Source organism: Manis pentadactyla, chromosome 4 (assembly GCF_030020395.1).
Source record: "Manis pentadactyla isolate mManPen7 chromosome 4, mManPen7.hap1, whole genome shotgun sequence".
Taxonomy (NCBI): Eukaryota; Metazoa; Chordata; class Mammalia; order Pholidota; family Manidae; genus Manis; species Manis pentadactyla.
Genome location: NC_080022.1, coordinates 153,338,152 through 153,357,084, shown reverse-complemented (window position 1 = coordinate 153,357,084; position 18,933 = coordinate 153,338,152). Strand labels below are relative to the sequence as shown.

The 18,933-nt window shown below is 39.8% G+C and overlaps 1 protein-coding gene and 1 long non-coding RNA gene across 18 annotated transcripts in view; one reads left to right on the top strand and one right to left on the bottom strand.

Moving 5' to 3' along the window:
• Positions 1-3,385: 3,385 nt before the first annotated feature.
• The window catches only part of SYNRG (synergin gamma), a 114,364-nt gene continuing 98,816 nt past the window's right edge, over positions 3,386-18,933 (bottom strand). For 11 of the 17 annotated variants that reach the window (XM_036911042.2, XM_036911037.2, XM_057501244.1 and 8 more), the window contains 3 exons: positions 4,989-5,099; positions 4,603-4,638; positions 3,386-3,613 (listed from right to left, as the gene is read on the bottom strand). In XM_036911042.2, the coding sequence (XP_036766937.2) occupies positions 3,482-3,613; positions 4,603-4,638; positions 4,989-5,099 (279 nt within the window). In that variant the 3' untranslated portion in view covers positions 3,386-3,481. The remainder of the gene's footprint in view (positions 3,614-4,602; positions 4,639-4,988; positions 5,100-18,933) is intronic. The other 6 variants (XM_057501246.1, XM_057501247.1, XM_036911038.2 and 3 more) reach the window with 1 other exon arrangement.
• Positions 4,991-9,227, top strand: LOC130683533 (uncharacterized). The gene is made up of 2 exons (XR_008997298.1): positions 4,991-5,120; positions 8,410-9,227. It is a non-coding gene; the product is annotated as an uncharacterized LOC130683533 (long non-coding RNA).

Genomic DNA, 18,933 nt, shown 5'->3' with positions numbered 1-18,933 from the left:
CTCTCTCTCTGCAATAGAAGTGATGATAGGCAAATAGCAATGGCATCCTTTCTCTCACACACTACACCACACACACACACACACACTCTCTCTCTCTCTGGCAAATAGCAATGGCATCCTTTGTTGAGACTTGGAAATAATATCACCCAGCTCACTGCTCCTAATAAACTTGACAACACAATTGATCAGGGGCTTGGTAGAAGTTTAATTAGCTCTTCTCTATTCCACACTCCTAGGCAACCACTGGGAGGTGCCAGGTCCCTTAACTTTAGATCAGGGAGCCACTTGCCTTGCTTTACTTGATTTCATTTACTAGATAGATAGGCATGGAATAATTTTGTAGATTTTTGGTATATTTTGGCAAGAAGCCATAAATATATTGCCAGTGGCTATATATATGAATGATATCTTCCAGATTTTACCTGGTCTGTGGCAATGGTTTCCATCTAAATTCTACCTTTTCCTGTTTCCTACTATTTGCCCACTTTTATAAACATGCACATGATATTCAAAACAGGAAAATTAAATGAAGCTAATTTCTATGGGTAATCAGAGGAACCCATAATGCTTTATTATGAAGGCAAGTCTGTCAGTCTCTGGATAAGAGTCCCCAAATAATCGCTTTACTATAGTAAGAAAATAGCTGGAGACAGATGTGCATGGTAATTGAAAATTTCCTGCAGAAATCCCAGAAAACTCCACTACTGGGATGTAACTAAGAGCATTCTTAGCAGTTGGGAAGCCTAACACCTTTCTAATCTAAACATCAGAGTTTATTAGCTGGTCACAAAGGAAGGTATGTGACCTAAAAGGTGTTAGGGGAAATTTTGTAGTTGATTTTCAGTGCAGAGCAAACTTCTGTAACATAAAAGCTCCAAAATCTTTTCAAAATTTAAGCACACACTAGCCTAGTCGTAGAAAAGGCAAGTAGAAGACATCTTTAAACAAAAAATACATATATGCACAGAAAATATTTAACTAATTTAAAATATACCACCTATATAGAATTCTAATTAGTAGCTCCAGGAAGAGTGAAGCATGGATAACATGATAGACCCTCTGCCTCTTCTACCTCAAGCATGGCCAGACAAAAACTGAACTATGCACTAGGCCATAAAAATTTAAAGGCAAACTACAATACCAAAAAAAGAAAAGTGCTTCTTAATTGCCACTCAGGCAGCAGGGTGAAGCTGCCTGCACAATTCGCAGTACGGAAAAAAGTAACCTTGGTTACTGTTTCCAAGGACACTGGACTCTTGGCTAACAAAAGCTGAGGTGAAGCTGAAAGCAATGTTGAGTCATTTAATAAATGTGCATAACTAACAAAAATCAATGTAATGGAATTGTACACTCCCCAAATCTTTGGTGGTATCTAATTAAATGTTCTCACCATTAAGCAGATGATAAAAGTAGTGAATGCTTTTGATAGCAAAGGCTTTTGGTTGACTCATCCGCTGTATTTTACTATTGTACCAATCATGGAATGAGTAAAATCTACCATACTTGGTGAGGTCAGCAGTAATTATACTTAGGGATTTTACCTGAGGATTATATCTAGGAATGGAAACCAATCTAATTAGCAGGTGAGCACACTTCCAAAAATGTCATTGATACAGGCCATTGTGACAAGCTAATAGTCCATGTGGCATTTAAAAAAAAATAGAGGTCTCAGTAATGTAAATTCTGTCAATTTGGGAGACATTCTTATCACAAGGTAGATGCTATTACCATCTATTATGGAAGTACAAGACCAATTAGAAGTGCTTGAATTCTGGTGCCATGCTGAAGCTCTAGGAGCTGCTCATGTGGAGCACAGAGGCCTCAAAAACCTGCTAGAAACTGGCCCACTTGTGCTCCTAACACTTCAGGAGCCCTGTGGAAGACAGAGGCTCTGAATGTAACAATTCAGAGACAGCTATTTCAGTCATTAGTAGCTAGAGGTAGTATCATCTGGAACAAATGAGAAAAACAGATCTATCTCATCCACACATCTCTGTGCATTCTGGTACACAGCGAGGTAAAGAAGAAGCCTCATCAACGGCTACTTAATGAAAACGTCCTATACCTTCCTTGGAGAAGATGGAGGTAAAAGGTATAAAATGGAACAAAACAATTCCCCTCAAGCTTTGTCCTGAGAAGGGAAAATAATCATGTACAGCAATTATATAGACAAAAACACCCTTTTCATTTTATAAATAAAAACTCTATATCAGCGAGCATAAGTCATACAAAGTGAAACATAAAAGATTCAAAATCTCTCTACAAAGCACATAATTAACACTTCAGAGAAATGTGTGTCTCACATCGGCATGTTCTTTCCAGGAGCATCACAGTCTGCAATCACTTGGTTTCTTTTTCTGATTTTATGCATTCAGTTTAGTGGCAAAGAAAACTCCCTACATCAGACATCATGAGGCTTTCCCTTCTAAAATTCAATGTTTTTAAAACATTTTCTTCTACTGAACAGAAAGATAAATACCTTCCTGTTCACCTTAGTAGGTCAGAACTCTACCTTCTCACCATGAGTTGATTTTCAGGTCTCTCACATGGATACTGCAAAGTCAGGCAGTATTGGTCCTTATGCAGTCATTTCTGGAATTTGGACAGAGGCCACTGCAGAGAGATTTTATTCAGTTGCCTTCCCAAATCTTGTCTGAAAGAAATACCACAGTCATAGTCTGTGTTTGAGATAAAACAGAAGGTCTTTAGTGAAGACTTCTAAGGGGAAGGACATTCATCCTGATACACAAGGATTTGGCCTTTGTCAAAATGGACATTTTCCACGGCAAATGCCCAGGCATGTTTTGAGAAAAAGTCTTCTTGAAAGTTGATAGTTTTAGAAAAGGAGTAGGGAATTGGTTCAGTTGCAACAGCAAAGTTGGGGAAATCTGCCCTCACCTACCTGCCATTGTCCAGTGGAGACGAGAATTTTTTCTATAAAAAGAATATAAGTTTATCACAATTTCCCCTTTTTATTCATTTCACATATTAAGCTAAATGTAGATGATAACTGCATTCTACTTCACAGGACAATAAGTGTTCTAGATAGAAATAAGCACTGGCTCAAAACATTCTTGCCAATTCTAGTTCTACAACAGTATTTTTCTTCAAATGGCAATTCTTCACAGTTTCAACACTGCAGCAGCAAATTATTCCTTAGATAAAATTGTGGCCCATATTTTAAAACATCTTGACAGAACTAGAGATAAACATCTCCAGTTTGGGTTGGTCATGCAGTTTAGTTAGGTCAATTTGACCTCAAATTCCAAAGACTGACAGTGGGAACTAGGGGACAAAGGTCGTCTGTAAGAATGACTGGGAACTCCTGCAGCTTCCCCCACCGCCCCCCTTTTCTGAGAGTTTTTCATAGAGATTCACGGAGGTGAACGTTGCACTTGCATTCTATTTATTGGTCCCTGTCACTCCACGGTGTGTGACAGGAAAAAAAAAAAATCCAGTTGGTACTTCATAGAGGATCTTTTCAGAGCAAATCAGGCAGGATAAGGCCAGGAGGTTTTGGTTCAACACAGTTGATCCAGAAGTTGGCACAGCTGGCGTGATACTGGTGTCCTCCATATGACAGCTTGAAACTGTCTGTTTCAGAGTTGAATGCCTGCCAGAAATAAACAGATGTGTGGGGCAAGTCAGGCGTCTTCTGCACCTAAGAGCTGATCAGTAACCAGCACACACACCCCTCCAGGTCACAGAGGCCAAACTGGCACACAGAGAAGCCGATCAGGTGGCTATAGGAATTCAAGTGAGGAAGTTTTTCACTGCTAATTAAAGGTATAAAAAAACCTTTATCATTAAATTTCAGCAAAAGAAGGCCAAATCTTTCCTAGGAAAGGCAGACAGAGGCTATGGGAGGCTGGAGGAGGGGAGTGGAGGGGAACTAAAGTAGCCAAGGGCTGTGAATAATTTTCAACTGGCATTGTGCTGAAGGAAGCCCTTCCCCTAAGGCTGGCATTTGCCTGTAACATGTAATTCTTAAATTTCTGTGGCTGACTGTAGTCTTATTATGAAAGAAAACAAGATTAAAAACTCTCAGTGTCTAATGCTATTGGAGCTGATAACTGATTCAACATAATTTAAAGTCCAAGTAGATATTAAGGTTTGTAAGAAATAAAAATATTAAACACATAAGAATTACATCCAGATGAATAACACTTGTAGGTAAGTTACAGTCAGCCAGTCCTACCCTCTACCACTTCCTGGGGTGTTCTCTAAGCACTGTGGGTAAGCAAAACAAAACTCCAAAACACAAGCAATTTGTTTTTGTCTGATAACAGCCAAATCCTAAAGCTCTTTGATCTCATTCTGTGTGTCACTGCAACTTCCAGTCTTCCAGAAGTTGCTCATTCTGTTACCCTGTTCATCACAGAGAAAGATAACCCCAGAACCAGAAGCCAATTACGAGATACAAGCATGCAAACAAGACAGAAGAGGACCCACACAGACACGTTAGGTCATTAAATCAAACATGGGAACAAAGATGACTCAGTAAGGATTCATGATAGGAACAAGGCAGTGGGATCATCCGATTTGCCTTCCACACTCAAAATTAAGATGGAGATGCTAAGATAATGTGTGACTGGTTCATACTTTTTTAGGATGTTCTTCTTCAGGCTTCTCTTCTTTCTGCAATAATGTTGAAACCATAAGGTCAACAAAATTCCCAGAACAGGGCCTCTTGCCGCCAAACAAATCCTTATAGGCTTAACCTTTCCTCTACCACCCTGCTGTGCACAGGGCGCTGCAGGCACAACTCAGCACACTTCTTAGAAAGGGAAGCACTGCATCCATTCCTTCCATAGCTCCCCACCTGCCCTTTTTAAAGAATGTATCTGCTTCTGTGGTCAGATTTCAGGGCTTTCTAACTCCCCACCTCTGGTCACAGACCTTGCAACGAAGTGGGCTAGACGGGATGTCCACCCAGGTCATGTCAGGGAAGTGCTCTGCCATCTGCAAGGGGAAGGCATGTGACTCACCCGGCTCCTGGAGTCCACATTTAAAAGGCACACTCCACAAGCAAGTTCCTGAGCATTTTTAATCCCAGGCCGTAGCATACAAGAGGAAAAATCCAGCGAATTTTCATCAGGCTGTGAGGACAAGACAAATGGGTAAGAACTCAGCAACGTCAAATGCTGCTGCTGTCTCCCACTGACCACTCATCCCCAACAGCTCTAGCATCATATTAAATAAACTCCCTAATACCACCGATATAACTATTCAAGTCCCCAAATATATACTGAGTACCTGCAGTGTTTTAGGTGCTGGGTTGCTAGCATGAGCAAAAAACAGCCCCTGTTCTCTGAGAGTGGGGGCCAGGAGGCCACACTAGGGTAAGTACTGAGGTCCAGGCACCAACCCAAGGGGAAAAGAGGTTGATGGCAGAGAATGCTCCCTACAACATAGAAACATCTTGGCTGAGTCTCTTGATGTGTATATGCTCAGTGAAGATGATGGTTAGGATGAGGTAGGGGAAGGAAGGGTATTTATTTTATGGAGAACAAGCAGCACAGGCCTCTAAGCCAAAGGCTGGGACTCTAGCGGGTGGGAGCCACATTTAGGAAAGGAGTTTAGGAGATGACGCTGGAGCATGAAGGCCTTGAAAGGAATTTAAGGGGATGAGGCTTTATCCTGGGAAGTCGTTTAAGTGTTCTAACTGGATGACAGGAGTAGTCTGTACTGTGGGTAGATCCCTCTGGCACAGTGAAAGGCAGTGAATTGGAGATGGCAATCCTCCAGGTGGGGGCCTCAGTTACAAGGCTACTGTAGCAATCCAGGAGACACATAGTGAAGGCCAGAACTAAGGTATCAACAGTGGGCAACGGAGACAAAGGGTCACCAGAAAGAGCTGTTTAAGGCTTAACAGACAGGCCTGGGTTAGATGTGGGCACAGAGGAGGGACTTGGGCAACAAATGATTCACCCTGGTAACTAAGGCATGTGAAAGAACAAAGTTCAGGGATGGAGCTTGGGGAGAAGACTGCAGTTTGGTACAAGCTAAGTTGGAGCTGCTTGTGGGACACCAAGTCCTGATGTTATATAAGCAGGCAGATGGAAATACAGGTCTAGTACTCAAGAAAGAGAGATCTGGAAGTTATTAGCTAGAGAGAGTAAATAACAGTAGCAAAAGCCAAGCCCTTACTATGCTAAGCACCACACCAAGGCCTTTACATGCATTATGTACTTCATTCCTTACAATAAATTTAATGAAACATGGAGAGTGTAGCCCAATGCTTAAAAGGGCAAGTCCCAACTTTGGAAAGTTGTTAATTTCTTTAAAGTTAAAATACAGTTGACCCTTGAACAACATGGGTTTGAACTGCACAGGACCACTTATATGTGGATTTTTTTCAGTAAGTATATTGGGAAAAATTTTGGAGGTTTGTAACAATTTGAAAAAAAATACAGATGAACTACATAGACTAGAAATATCAAAAAAACTGAGAAAAAGGCATTTAATGAATGCATAAAATATATGTAGATACTAGTCTATTTTATCATTTGCCACCATAAAATATATACAAATCTATTAAAAAATTTAAATTTACCACAACTTACACACACAGACACACATTGTATATGGTACCAACATATTTACATTCAAAAGAAGTGTGAACATTAAGTCATAGTTTTAAATCACAATTCCATTAAGTTAACTAAAGTATGTACTGTACTACTGTAATAGTTTCTTAGCCCTGTTGTGCTATTGCGATGAGCTCGTGTCACAACTATCTGCTTAAAATACCATGTGATGCTAATCATCACCTCATGAGCAGTTCATCTCTCCAATAAATTGTGTACGTGTCTAGTAAAAAGTGATGTCTCACAGTTCTCACATATTTTTCATCACGTTTAGTGCAACACCATAAACCTTGAGTAAAAACCAGGGGGTCCATGTAAAGTGCCACTAGTGATTCTGAAAGTGCTCCCAAGCAGCAGAGAGAAGTCATGACACCACAAGAAAAAGTGGAATTTCTTGCTATGTACTCCAGATTGAGGTCTGTAGCTGTGGTTGCCCATTTCAGGATAGACGAATCCAGTAGAAGGACCATTGTAAAAAAAGGAAATTTGTGAAGTCATCGCTACAGTTACACCAGCAGGTGCAAAAACCTTGCATTTTTTGAAAAATACCTCTTTATCTTGTATTGAAAATGCAGCTTTAATGTAGGTGTAGGACTGCTATAAGAAAGGTATACTGATAGACCCTAATATATGATTCAAGAAAAAGTGAAGTCATTAAATGACAATGTAAAGCAAAAGGAAGGTGAAGGATCTAAAGTGGGAGAATTTAATACCAGCAAAGGACGGTTTGATAATTTTAGAAAGAATTTTGGCTTAAACAATGTCAAGGCAACAGGAGAAACAGCTTCTGCTGACCAAAAGGCAGCAAACAAGTTCCCAGATGCCATTAAAGAAATCCCTGAGGAGAAAAGAGTCTCCTTGAATAGGTGTTACAGACGAAAGTGCCCTCTTGCAGGAAAAAAGTCACAAAGGACATTTATTAGAAAAGAAGAAAAGTGAGCACCAGGCTTAAAGGTAGGAAGGAAAGGCTAACTCTACTGTGAGCAAATGCAGTCAAGCTTATGATCAGGACCACCTCTACATATATAGCTGCTGACCCCTGAGGCCGAAGGGAAAAGATAAACACCAGCTGCCAGTCTTTTAGTTGTACAAGAAGGCATGGACAATGAGAACCCTTTTTCTGGACTGGTTCCATCAATGCTTTGCCCTGACATCAGGAAGAACCTTGTCAGTAAGAACTGCTTTTAAAGTTCTTCTGATAGCGGGCAACGTCCCTATCGATCCAGAACCCTGTTCAATACCTAAGGTGTCAAAGTGGTCTCCTTGGCCCTGAGCACAGTGTCTCTGATTCAGCCTTTAGATCAGGGAGTGAGAACTCTGAAGGCTAATTACACATGGTACTCTATGGGCAGGATTGTCAAAGCTATGGAAAAGAACCCCAATAGAGAAAATATCATGAAAATCTGGAAGGATTACACCACTGAAGATGCCAACGTTGTTACAGAAAAAGCCATGAAACCCATCAGGCCTGAAACAATAAATTCTTGTTGGAGAAAACTATCCAGATGTTATGCATAAGTTGAGGGGATTTACGACAGAGCCAGTCAAGGAAATCATGAAAGACATTGTGGATATGACAAAAAAGGAGGGGGCAGATAAAGGGTTTCGAGTTATGGGTCTTTAACAAATTAAAGAGCTAACAGACGCACAGCAGAGGACTTAAGAGGATGGTCTGATGGAAACGAGTGCCTCCGAACCAGCACCAGGTGACCAGGAGGAGGACACAGAAGCAGCAGCGCCCAAACATAGCCTGACAGACAATCTGACAGAAGGGTTCCAATCACTCAAGTCAATTATTTTTTACTTCTTTTATGACCAGGACTCTTCTATGACACAGGCACTGAAACTAAAGCAAACGGTGGAAGAAGGGTTGGTGCTGTTTAGAAACATTCTTAGAGACGTGAAGAAGCAAAAAGTCAGACAGAAATCGTGATATGTTTCTGTAAAGCTACACCAAGCGAGCCTGCCTCCCCTCCGGCCTCCCCCACCCCTTGGGCCTCTGCCAGCCCCGAGACAGCAAGCTCTCCTCTTTCTTCTCCTCCTCTTCAGCCTACTCAGTGTGAAAAAGGCGGATGAAGACCTTTTTGATGATCCACTTCCACTTAATGAATAGTAAAATAAATCACCCTGTCATACAGTTAATAACCTTATCTGTTGTGTATTTGTGTGTGTGTGAAAAAACTGTAGGGGAAGAGCTGTCTGAGATGTTTTGTGTCATTACAATTGTCACCTAAGTATTCATCGCAAAGAACATCATGTGCAAGACTTGGTTGGGAGTGGATAGCCTGCCTTTATGTGAGCATAAGCTGAGTGATAGTTAATATGAAATTAATATTACATTAGTTTTCTCACTGTTTTATAACTTCTTTCAAAGAATTTCATTACTGTACAGTATGCCTAATAATTGGAGAAACTGCGTATCAACCTATCAATACAGGTAAGTGGTTTCTTAAAATACCTAACAATGTTTCTAATACTGTGTTATGAATATGACTGTGATACTGTATGTCATACAAATTTTATAAAGATTTATTCATTTGTGTATAGACCAGGTGACCCTAAAACAATCATATTGCTATTTCTTTGTTATCAATGCATAAATCATATACCTGTATATACACATGAATGTCCTTTTTACATTATCTTTCCATATTTGATGTCTGGTGTACTATGTATAACATCTACCATGTTTTTTTATCATATAAGACAATATTGATATAATTGCTGACAGAATTCATCTTATAAATGGACAATGTAAACTTACAGTATCAACAGATACAGTACATTATTGTAAATGTATTTTCTCTTCCTTACGATTTTCTTAACATTTTATTTTCTCTAGTTTATTGTAAGAATATAGTATGTAATACATATACAAAATATGTATTAATTCACTTCTCGGTAAGGCTTCTTTCTGGTCAACAAGCTATTAATAGTTAACTTTCTGGGGAGTCAAAAGTTTTATGGAGATTTCTAGCTGCACAGGAGGTCAGTGACCCCTAAACCTTGCATTATTCAAGGATCAACTGTATACATCTATTATATAAACTTGCATTCAACTCCTAGGTATTTATCAGTGAGAAATGAAAACATGTTAACAAAAGTCTTATACAAAAAATATTCATAGTAGCTCTATTCATATTAACCCAAACTGGAAATAGCATTTGTCTATAAACTAGAAAATGGATGTTAAAAGTTATGGTATATTAATAAAAGGAAATATTAGTCATCAATAAAGGGGATCAAACTGATATAACACAGATGAATTTTGAAAACATGCTAAGTAAAAGAAGCCAGACACAAGAACACATATATACTACATAATTTCATTTATATAAAGTTCTAGAACAAGCAACTCTATGGTGATGGAAATCTATGCAAAATAGATCAGTGGACCTTTTTGTAATCAGATCAGGGGACTGACCATGAAGGGAACAGATGAACCTTCAGGGGGTGATGAAAATACTCCATATATTAGTGGGGTGTAGGCTACATGGCTGTGCACATTTGTCAAATCTGATCCAACTATACATTTAAGATCTGTGTATTTCATTGTATGTAAGTTAGTCCACAATTAAGAAAAACACTTGAATAACAAACAGAAAAATCCAAAGCAAGAAAAAAAAAAAAGACTCAGAAGACTTAGACTCTTAATGTGAAGAAGTTTTAGATATACCTAAACCAATTTATTTTGCTTTTATATGTCTTAGAGGAGAATTTCTCAAACTCTCTGTCCTCATGGATACTGAGATGACCCAGGGATGATGGTAAATTCCTGCCAAAATGACAGCTACATTTTCTATAGGTATTTTAGGTTGAATTTCTTTAGTTATTTTAGGCTGAGGAGTTTACTACACTGTTTTTGTATTTGCAAACTGTATTATTCTTTCCAAGAAAAAAAAAGAAAGGCTTCTTCCTAGAAAAATATGTAGATTATATATGACGTTTCCCCATCCCTCTCTAATCTGAAAGAACAAACCACGTGCTGGCTCCACAAACCTTTCTTAAACTAACCTGAACCAAATCCATTCAGATTACACCTTAGGAGGAGGGACAGACAGTTCTCTAAGAAGAAAAGGAAAGGTGAATGTTTCAACTGTGCGCATGAGGACTCTGGCGGAGGCAAATGAAGTAGACCTCCACGGCCTTCAGCCAAGCCAGAGGATCACTGTTCTTTTTTTCCTTTTTTAGTGCAATCATGGCCACTTTGGTCAAACCTAGAAGCAGGAGGTACCATCATTTGTTTGCTGCCCAGTTCTGTCATTTGTAAAATGGTAACAATTTCATTTGTCTTACCTACCTTCCTCGGTTGGTGTTAGAACCCTCATAGATACATAAAAAGGTGCTCTGGAAAGGATAAACTACTCTAAATGATTATTACAATTATTCACTTTGACAAATAAAATATAAAAAGCTTTTTGAAGAGGTTAAAACATGGTAGCACTTCTATAATCTACATTATAGATATTTATCATGTTCCTAAATGAGGGCTGTTTGAGAAATCATTAGAATCTGGGAAAACTCTGAATCCTGAAATGAATTAAGGCATAAAAAAAAGCAAATGAAAAAGTAATATTGTAATCTCCCATGAAAATCATAGGCTCTGCATAAAGTACCCAGCGGTCAAATTAATCTTTCAAATGATAAAACTAACCTTTATAGATACACATCTATAAGAAGGGGATAGCTATGTACATAGTAACAGTGTGACAGCAATCAATGCCTGTAATTCTATAAGAAGATACGCTTTTTCTACAGGCCACCTTAAGTTGAACATAACCTATTTTAATTGGCAAGTATTCCATACATTTAGTAAAGTTTTTTTTTAAGTAGTTATAAATTACCTGTATATGTTGACAAGTCCTAGAGTCAGATTAGGATATGTAACCCTGAATCTTTAGCCAGCAATGAACTGCTAAAATGGTGTTGAAGAAAATCATTAAGGAAGAATAGTTTGGTAGTAATTAGCTTTCTTCATAAATATCCTCATTTTAAGTCTTGGGACAAATGGTAGGATGGGTCTTATTCCCTTAAATTAGGCATGGCTGTGTAACTTGCCATGGTCAATCAGTGTGAGTATAAGTCACATGCGTCACTCCTGGAAAGAGGGCTGTAAAATCAACATGCTATTCATCATGTTCCCTTGACTTTCCCATGGTAACCAACTATGTTCCACGTGGTAGAGGCTCTGTAAACCGAGTTCCCTTAGTGAGAAGGACATGGCACAGAAACCTCTCCAACTGGAGACAGACATGTAGCAGGAACAAGAAATCAAGCTTTGTTGTTTTACACTGCTAAGATGAGAAGAGAAGGGTTGCTGTTACCACAGCATAACCTGGCCTAATTTGACCGATGTCAGAGCAATACACACACAGGTTCCACAAGCAATTCTGGACTTTTGGTACAATGTCATTCTTGAGTACAATGTTTTGTGTAATTTTTCCTATTGCTGCTATAACAAATTAGTACAGATATCATTGCTTAATTTAAGACAACATAAATTTATCCTCTTATAGCTCTGGAGGTCAGAATTCTAGAATGGGTTGGCAATGCCATATTCCTTCTGGAAATTTTAGGAGAGAACCTATTTCTTTGCCTTTTCTAGGTTCTAAAGACTGCTTGCACATTCCTTTTATCATGGTCCCGCTTTCCATCTGAAAGCCAACAGTACAGTATCTGCCAGTCTCCCTCTGCTTTGACCGTTGCCTCGCTTTTTCTCACTCATTCTCCTGCCTTCCTCTCATGAGGATCCTTGTGGTGACGTTGGGCCCACACGGATAACCCAGGATAAGTTCCCCATCTAAAGACCCTTAACTTAATCATGCCTGTGAAGTCCCTTTTACAATATAAAGTAGCAAATTCACAGGTCCCAGGGATTAGAACCTGGACATCTTTGGGGACCATTACTCTGTTGACCATATCCACCTTCTGTCAATTGAGGACAGCTATACAGAGACATGCTGAAGAGTCTGTGTCTAAAACACTGTGTAAAATGCCAAGATGACAAAAATGCCATCATTAAAAAAAAATAAACTGCTCTCCTGATAGGCCACAGCATAGGAAATAGGTATTCTGAAATTCACTGCTTATTTGATGTCAAAAGGAAGTACAAAAGGATTTGTATGATACTGAGGATAATAGTGGAATCAAAGAGCCTGTGTGATTTTCAATTAACTAGATCAGAAGAATAACAGTTTTGTCTCTTTTTGTAGATTTTATATAGCAAAAATGGGTTAGTTTTGTTTTCCAGAACTGAGTCTTTTTTCCAAACCTACTAACCTTCAACCCACATCCACGAGATAAAGGCTTAGATAACAATTCATTCATCTCACTAAATTAGACATTTTGGAAAGAAAAACAACAAAATCAGCTCTTTCAGTCTGTGCCCAGAGGAGATACGCTTCTACCACAAGAGGGAGTTTTAGTCCGTGAAGGAAGGGAGTGTTAAAGGGAACAGGGAATATAAAACTTTGCTAGTAAAATTTCTGGCTTAAACAAATACTGAGGAGCCACAATTTGGAGTTGAAGACTGTGTACCCTGCTTTCCTGAACCCAAGCATCACTGGTGTGATGATGTATGAACAATCTGGAACTTTGTCACTGGAGAAAAGTAGTGCAGCTGCATTTTGAAGTGAATAGTTTTATGGAGTCTTTGTGGGAAGAAACAAATCTTTTTTAGCATCTTGGAGGCTGGGACTAACACAATAGGAAGAAGAATGGATTTTTAAACAAGAATGTGCATTCAAATCCCAGACTTGTCAGTTTCAGACAAGTTTCACCTCTGAGCCCCAATTTCTTCATCTATAAAAATGGGAATTACTCCTGATCTCATGGGATTGTTTCTAGGATTAAACAAGAATGAATGTAAAGCATATAACAATGTCTAGCAGGTTCTAGGAGCAAAATAAACTAACTAATACATTAGTATTACTAGAATCAAAGAGGCTGACTGACAATTTGGTTCATTAAAGAACTTTAAATTCTATCTAAAATGAAGCACTGGTGTAGAGAGTTAAAAGCTTCTTACACAACCTCAATCATGACTCTCCCTAGTAATGATTTCCCTGCTTTAAGCCTCTAATCCAAAGTCCTTGGAGTCTGTACACAGGTAGTTTTGTTCCAACTGAACTGAACTACATAGAGGTCAATTTGTGTCATTTACATTTATACATCTATTTTTAGAGTAAAAGCTTCCTCATAACAAATCACATCTTATACTTCCTCTGTAGGATGTATGTTACTCTTCAGGCAGTAGGCATTTCAAGTTAGGTTTTTTAGAGACTGAGGACTTACCAGGTTTCAAGAGGAAATGATAGTATCATCAAGAAAAATATCTATGCGAAGAATGATTGTTTTTTTTGTCACACTAATGTGGTGAAAAGAGCAATTATAACTGGAAAGTCATGGGTAATTAGAGAAATGAATACTCAGTGGCATTCATGTATAATTTGCAGTTCATTTCCTGTGTTGTCTAGGCCTAGAGTAATTAATCTGTATACCCTTACCTGGTGTCTAAAAAAATGTCAGGTAAAATCGCTCTCTGGACATGGATGCAAGAAATGGAGTTTTTTTTTAATTTTTTAAAAATTTTGGTATCATTAATCTACAATTACATGAAAGACATTATGTTCACTAGGCTCCTCCCTTTACCATGTCCCCCACACATACCCCTTCACAGTCACTGTCCATCAGTGTAGTAAGATGCTGTAAAATCACTACTTGTCTTCTCTGTGTTGCACAGCCCTCCCTGTGCCCCCCCACACTATACATGCTAATCATAATGCCCCCTGCAAGAAATGGAGTTTTGAGTTTGAAGGAGAGGCACAAATGCCTGACCACTCCTCCCATCTACCTTCCGTTTTGCCACACTGAGGGACTAGGTGAACAGGGCGATTCTTCCCAGGTTAGATGGGTGACCAAACCCAGCAGGCTTTCTGGTCAGATTCTATGGCTTCTTTAGAAAGGTCTGAACATTTGTGGTCAAAATCACAAAGTCAGATTCTATGGCTTCTTTAGAAAGGTCTGAACATTTGGTGTAAGAAATCAGAACAGGGATTACCTCTGAGTGTGATGACAAAGAAGGAGTGTAAAGAAACTTTCTGGAATGTTGGAATATTCTATATCTTTATAGGGGGAAGGGTTATATGGGATAGGCATTTATCAAAACTCATTGAATGGTATAACTAAGATTTTTGCATTTTACTATATATATTTTTACAGGAAGGAAGGGAAGGAAGGAGATGAAGGAAAAAAGACTAGCCTGGCCTGACGATCAGAGTCCAGAAGGCAAGTCTTTCTCATGAGCAGCTGTAGCATCATGTGAGCTTGGAAGTTTGAGAACACGTACTCTATAGTCCTGGGACAGGAACAGGAGGAAAACATACAGGAAAGAACTGGACTGTTTATATCAAGTGGCTTCCAGGATAGACTCCTGGTGTTTCATTTAATTAACTTTGATGCTAAATAACAACCTACTCTCCTCAAGAAGGCTTTTGCACCTCTCTGGTTTTAACCCACCCAGATTGCCCATTTCAAGGAGGCAACAAAGTATACTGGTTGAAAAAGCCAACTTCTGATTTTCAGACTGAATCCAGGTCTCACCAGTATCTATCTGCTTCAGTTTCTTCATCCACAAAAGGGGGAGAATAATATCTACCATAAAGACTTCTATGAGTATTAAGTGAATTACATCAATATAAAGATTAAGAACAAGGTCTAGCACAGGGTGAAAGGTGGCTAATGGCAATGATATTCAGGCTTGATCTGGTTCAGATTAGCCCAAGGTTTGGAAGCAGAAGGTAGGTGCATCAGGGGAGACCCAGACATACACCGATCTCTGGATTCCTAATGCTTGGTGTTAGATATCTTGTTGCTATAAAAACATGGAGCAAATGGGTTTTGAGGTAAGACCTTTGTAAAACTGAGTAGACAGGCTCTGGAGAACTACAGTGCTAAAGGTAACACATTGAACTCTTTGAGAACACAGCCCTCTCTATGGCACAGCCTCACACCACTAACCAGCCAACTTCATTCTTAGCTAGCGCTTACAAAGATTAAAAACCCCAGGGTTTCATCACCCAAACACAACCATCTTACCATTTTGGCACATTTCCTTCCAGCCCTGTGGTAACAGTTCTGTGGTATTTCAAGCTTTGTGCTCCTTTTAATAAAAGAGCACCCGAACAGTCTAGTATGAAGGTTCACACTACTTGACTAATCCTCTCAATTTGGACTTTTCGGTCATTTCCAATTTTTCTACAAATCTCCCTCCCCACCTCACCCCACCCTTTTTTTTCCACAAAGAACAACTTGTGCACCTAACTTGCTTCTTTTTACAAGTTTGTATTTAGAATTGTTGCTGTAGGAAGTTTTCCTAGAAGTGGAATCACACAGTCAACTACTCAGAGTGTCTATAAGTCCTTTAATTCATTCGACTTTTACTGGGTGTTTACTCAGAGTGCCTGGTACTGTACTCAGATCAAAAAGACAAGATGAACAAAATGTGATCTTAGTCCTTGTCCTCCAAGAGTTCACAGACAGGGAGAAAGCATATTGCCAAACACCCTTTCCAAAGGGTGGTACCAATTTATATTTGCTAATTGATTCCCAAAGGAATAGTTCATGTTTTACCATATCCACACTATTAGGATCCAAACAAACAAACTAAACAAGAGCTGGGCTTATTAGTAGGTAAACAATGAAATCTTGTTTCAACTTGAATTAATGTTTACTGATAAGTTGTACCTCCCCTTTTATGAATCACTTCATGTTTTTGCTCAGATTATATTGGGATGTTGGTACATTTCCCATTGACTGTTATGTTTTCTTTACAGAGCAAAAACATGAACCTACCATCAGTATGCACTCCCACACTTTCTCCTACTTTACCACTCAGTCTGTTTTCTCCACACTTAGACTGACTTTCACTAATTTGTACTTGAGCTGCGCCACTGACAGGATTCATGGGGAACTACTCAGTGAAGCCTGTTGCTGTATTTGCAGAAGGGATATTTGAAGACAATGTAGCTTACACTAGTTTCCTCTTGATGAGGGCCCACAAAAGACATTTCTTTTTGATAACAATACCAGGAATAATTATGCTTCTCCTGAGTAGTGGGTTTATTTTTATGTTATGAACACAGTGAATCATGGAACTGATCATGTCTTCTTTACATCATTTCCTAGAAAAGGTAAAGTCAACTGCACAGCTCACCAATAGCAAACGCAAGCACTTTAAGAGCACATTTTTTGTCCACTTAATTTCATTCCTGGTTTTGTTTTAACTTCCTTATTTTGATTTTTCCTTTGTTTCATTTTCCTTACCCATTTATTTTAAATCATTTATTAAAATTATGAGATATAAGAAATACGTATCTAGTTTGAAAATAATTGGAAGGTTCAGAAACGTATAAAACATAAAATCCCCCCAAATACTATGTTAGAACACAAGAAATAAAGGACACAGTCTGGCCTTTCAAGGAGCTGACAAGCTAATGGGCAAGAAACAAGTAAACATACAATTATCAGCAAGTGTGGTAAGTGCCATGACAGAGAGAAATGTGCTGTGGACACATAAAGGAAGAGCATCTAGTTGACTGAAGGGCTCTTTGGAATGACTTCTGGAGGAAATGATGCAGTGTACAGAGGGAAATGCAGTCTAACACAGAAAGAGAGGCAGAGGCAGTCCAGGAGAAAGAAAAGACCTTATACACTGAGCTAAGGAGTTCAAACCTGAACCTGAAGATCATGGAAAGCCCACTGCATGATTTTAAACGAGATTTAAATGACATGATCAGATTTGCATTTTAGAAAGAAATGTCTGGTGGTGATGCACAGAACAGACTTTCGGGGTTTAAAAAAACAAAACGAACCAGGGATTCTGGAAAAAAGATGGCAGTGTAGGAAGGCAATGTAAAAACCTCCTCCCAAAATCACACAGAACATGAAAATACAGCAAATACAACTAGGCCTGAAATCAACCTGAAGACTGCAGAACTGACCACCTACATCTGGGGAAGAAGGGAGGACCCTACAGAAAAGGGTAAAGTGACAAAGCCGTGATCTGGTGGGACACAAGCCCTGCCCCACCCCAGCCCATAGGTGGGAGAAAGAGGAATGGAGCAGGGAGGGAGAAGAAGCCCCAGGCCTCTGAACACCTGGCCCTGGAGATCTGCATGGGGAACACAAGCCCACACTGGTGGGGCTGGACAACAGAGGCAGGGGAAACACCTGGGGAGGCTGAGATCCTAGCCCTCTGCAGAGAACAGGCACACTAGACCGGCCCCTCTGAGAAAGAAAGCAGAGCAGGCAGTTTGAAAGACTTCCCAGCAGTGAGAGGGGTAAGGAGTGCACAGTGCTCTCTGTTTAGGAGAAAGGTCAAGTGTACAATACCTTCCCATCCTGCCCTCAGCCCAACAGGTTGGGAGCCCTCGGGAGCTTCAGATACTCCATCCCCCTCACTGGCAACACAGCCTGGAGACTCCTCGCAGTGGCACGTGGCTGGCAGCAGTGAAATCAAACTTTACTCCCAGGTAGGCTGGGGGAGAACTCCCTGGCTGCTCAGCCCTATTTTGGGCCAGATGGGGAGCTGCATGCAAGAGCCAGCCATGGGAGCTATTTCTTCCAGGCAGGTGCCAGTCCTGTCTGCCAGCGCCCCCACATCACCATTGCAGCAGGCTGGTTAGAGGGCAACTCTAGCCCCACAGCCCAGTGCACCTGCACATCCCAGGCCCAGGAGCTCTTTCCTCCTGGCAGGTGCTGGTCCTGCTCGCCTGTGCCCCCACCACTGCAGCAGGCCAGAGAGAAGGCGTTTCCACCACAGCAGCTCCAGAGAGTATTCTCCCTGCTCAAGTGAGATCTGCATGGGGCACATGAGCCCATGCAGCCCACCTGAAATCAGAACACTACAAGCAAGGCAGACCCACCTGAAATCAGAACACTACAAGCAAGGCACACACCTACTGCAAGCCAACAGCTGGAGCTACCACAAAGAAATTGAGCTTCTGGGCACTAGAGGGCACCTCCTACACAAATCAATTATCCTATAAGAAACACTAAACAAAAATGAAGAGACAGAGGAATTTGGTCCAAACAAAAATTCAAGAAATAAAACACCAGAAAGAGGGTTTAGTAAATCTGAAATCACCAATCGGCTTGATAAAGATTTCAAAATAAAACTCATAAATATGCTTACAGAACTAAAGAAAAATATTCATAGTCTCAGGGAGGACTTCAACAAATAGACAGAAATTTTGAAAAATACAGTATATGAAATGAAATGTATAAAGGAAGGATTTAAAAGTACATTAGATGAGGTAGGAGATGGTAAATGAAATATAAATTA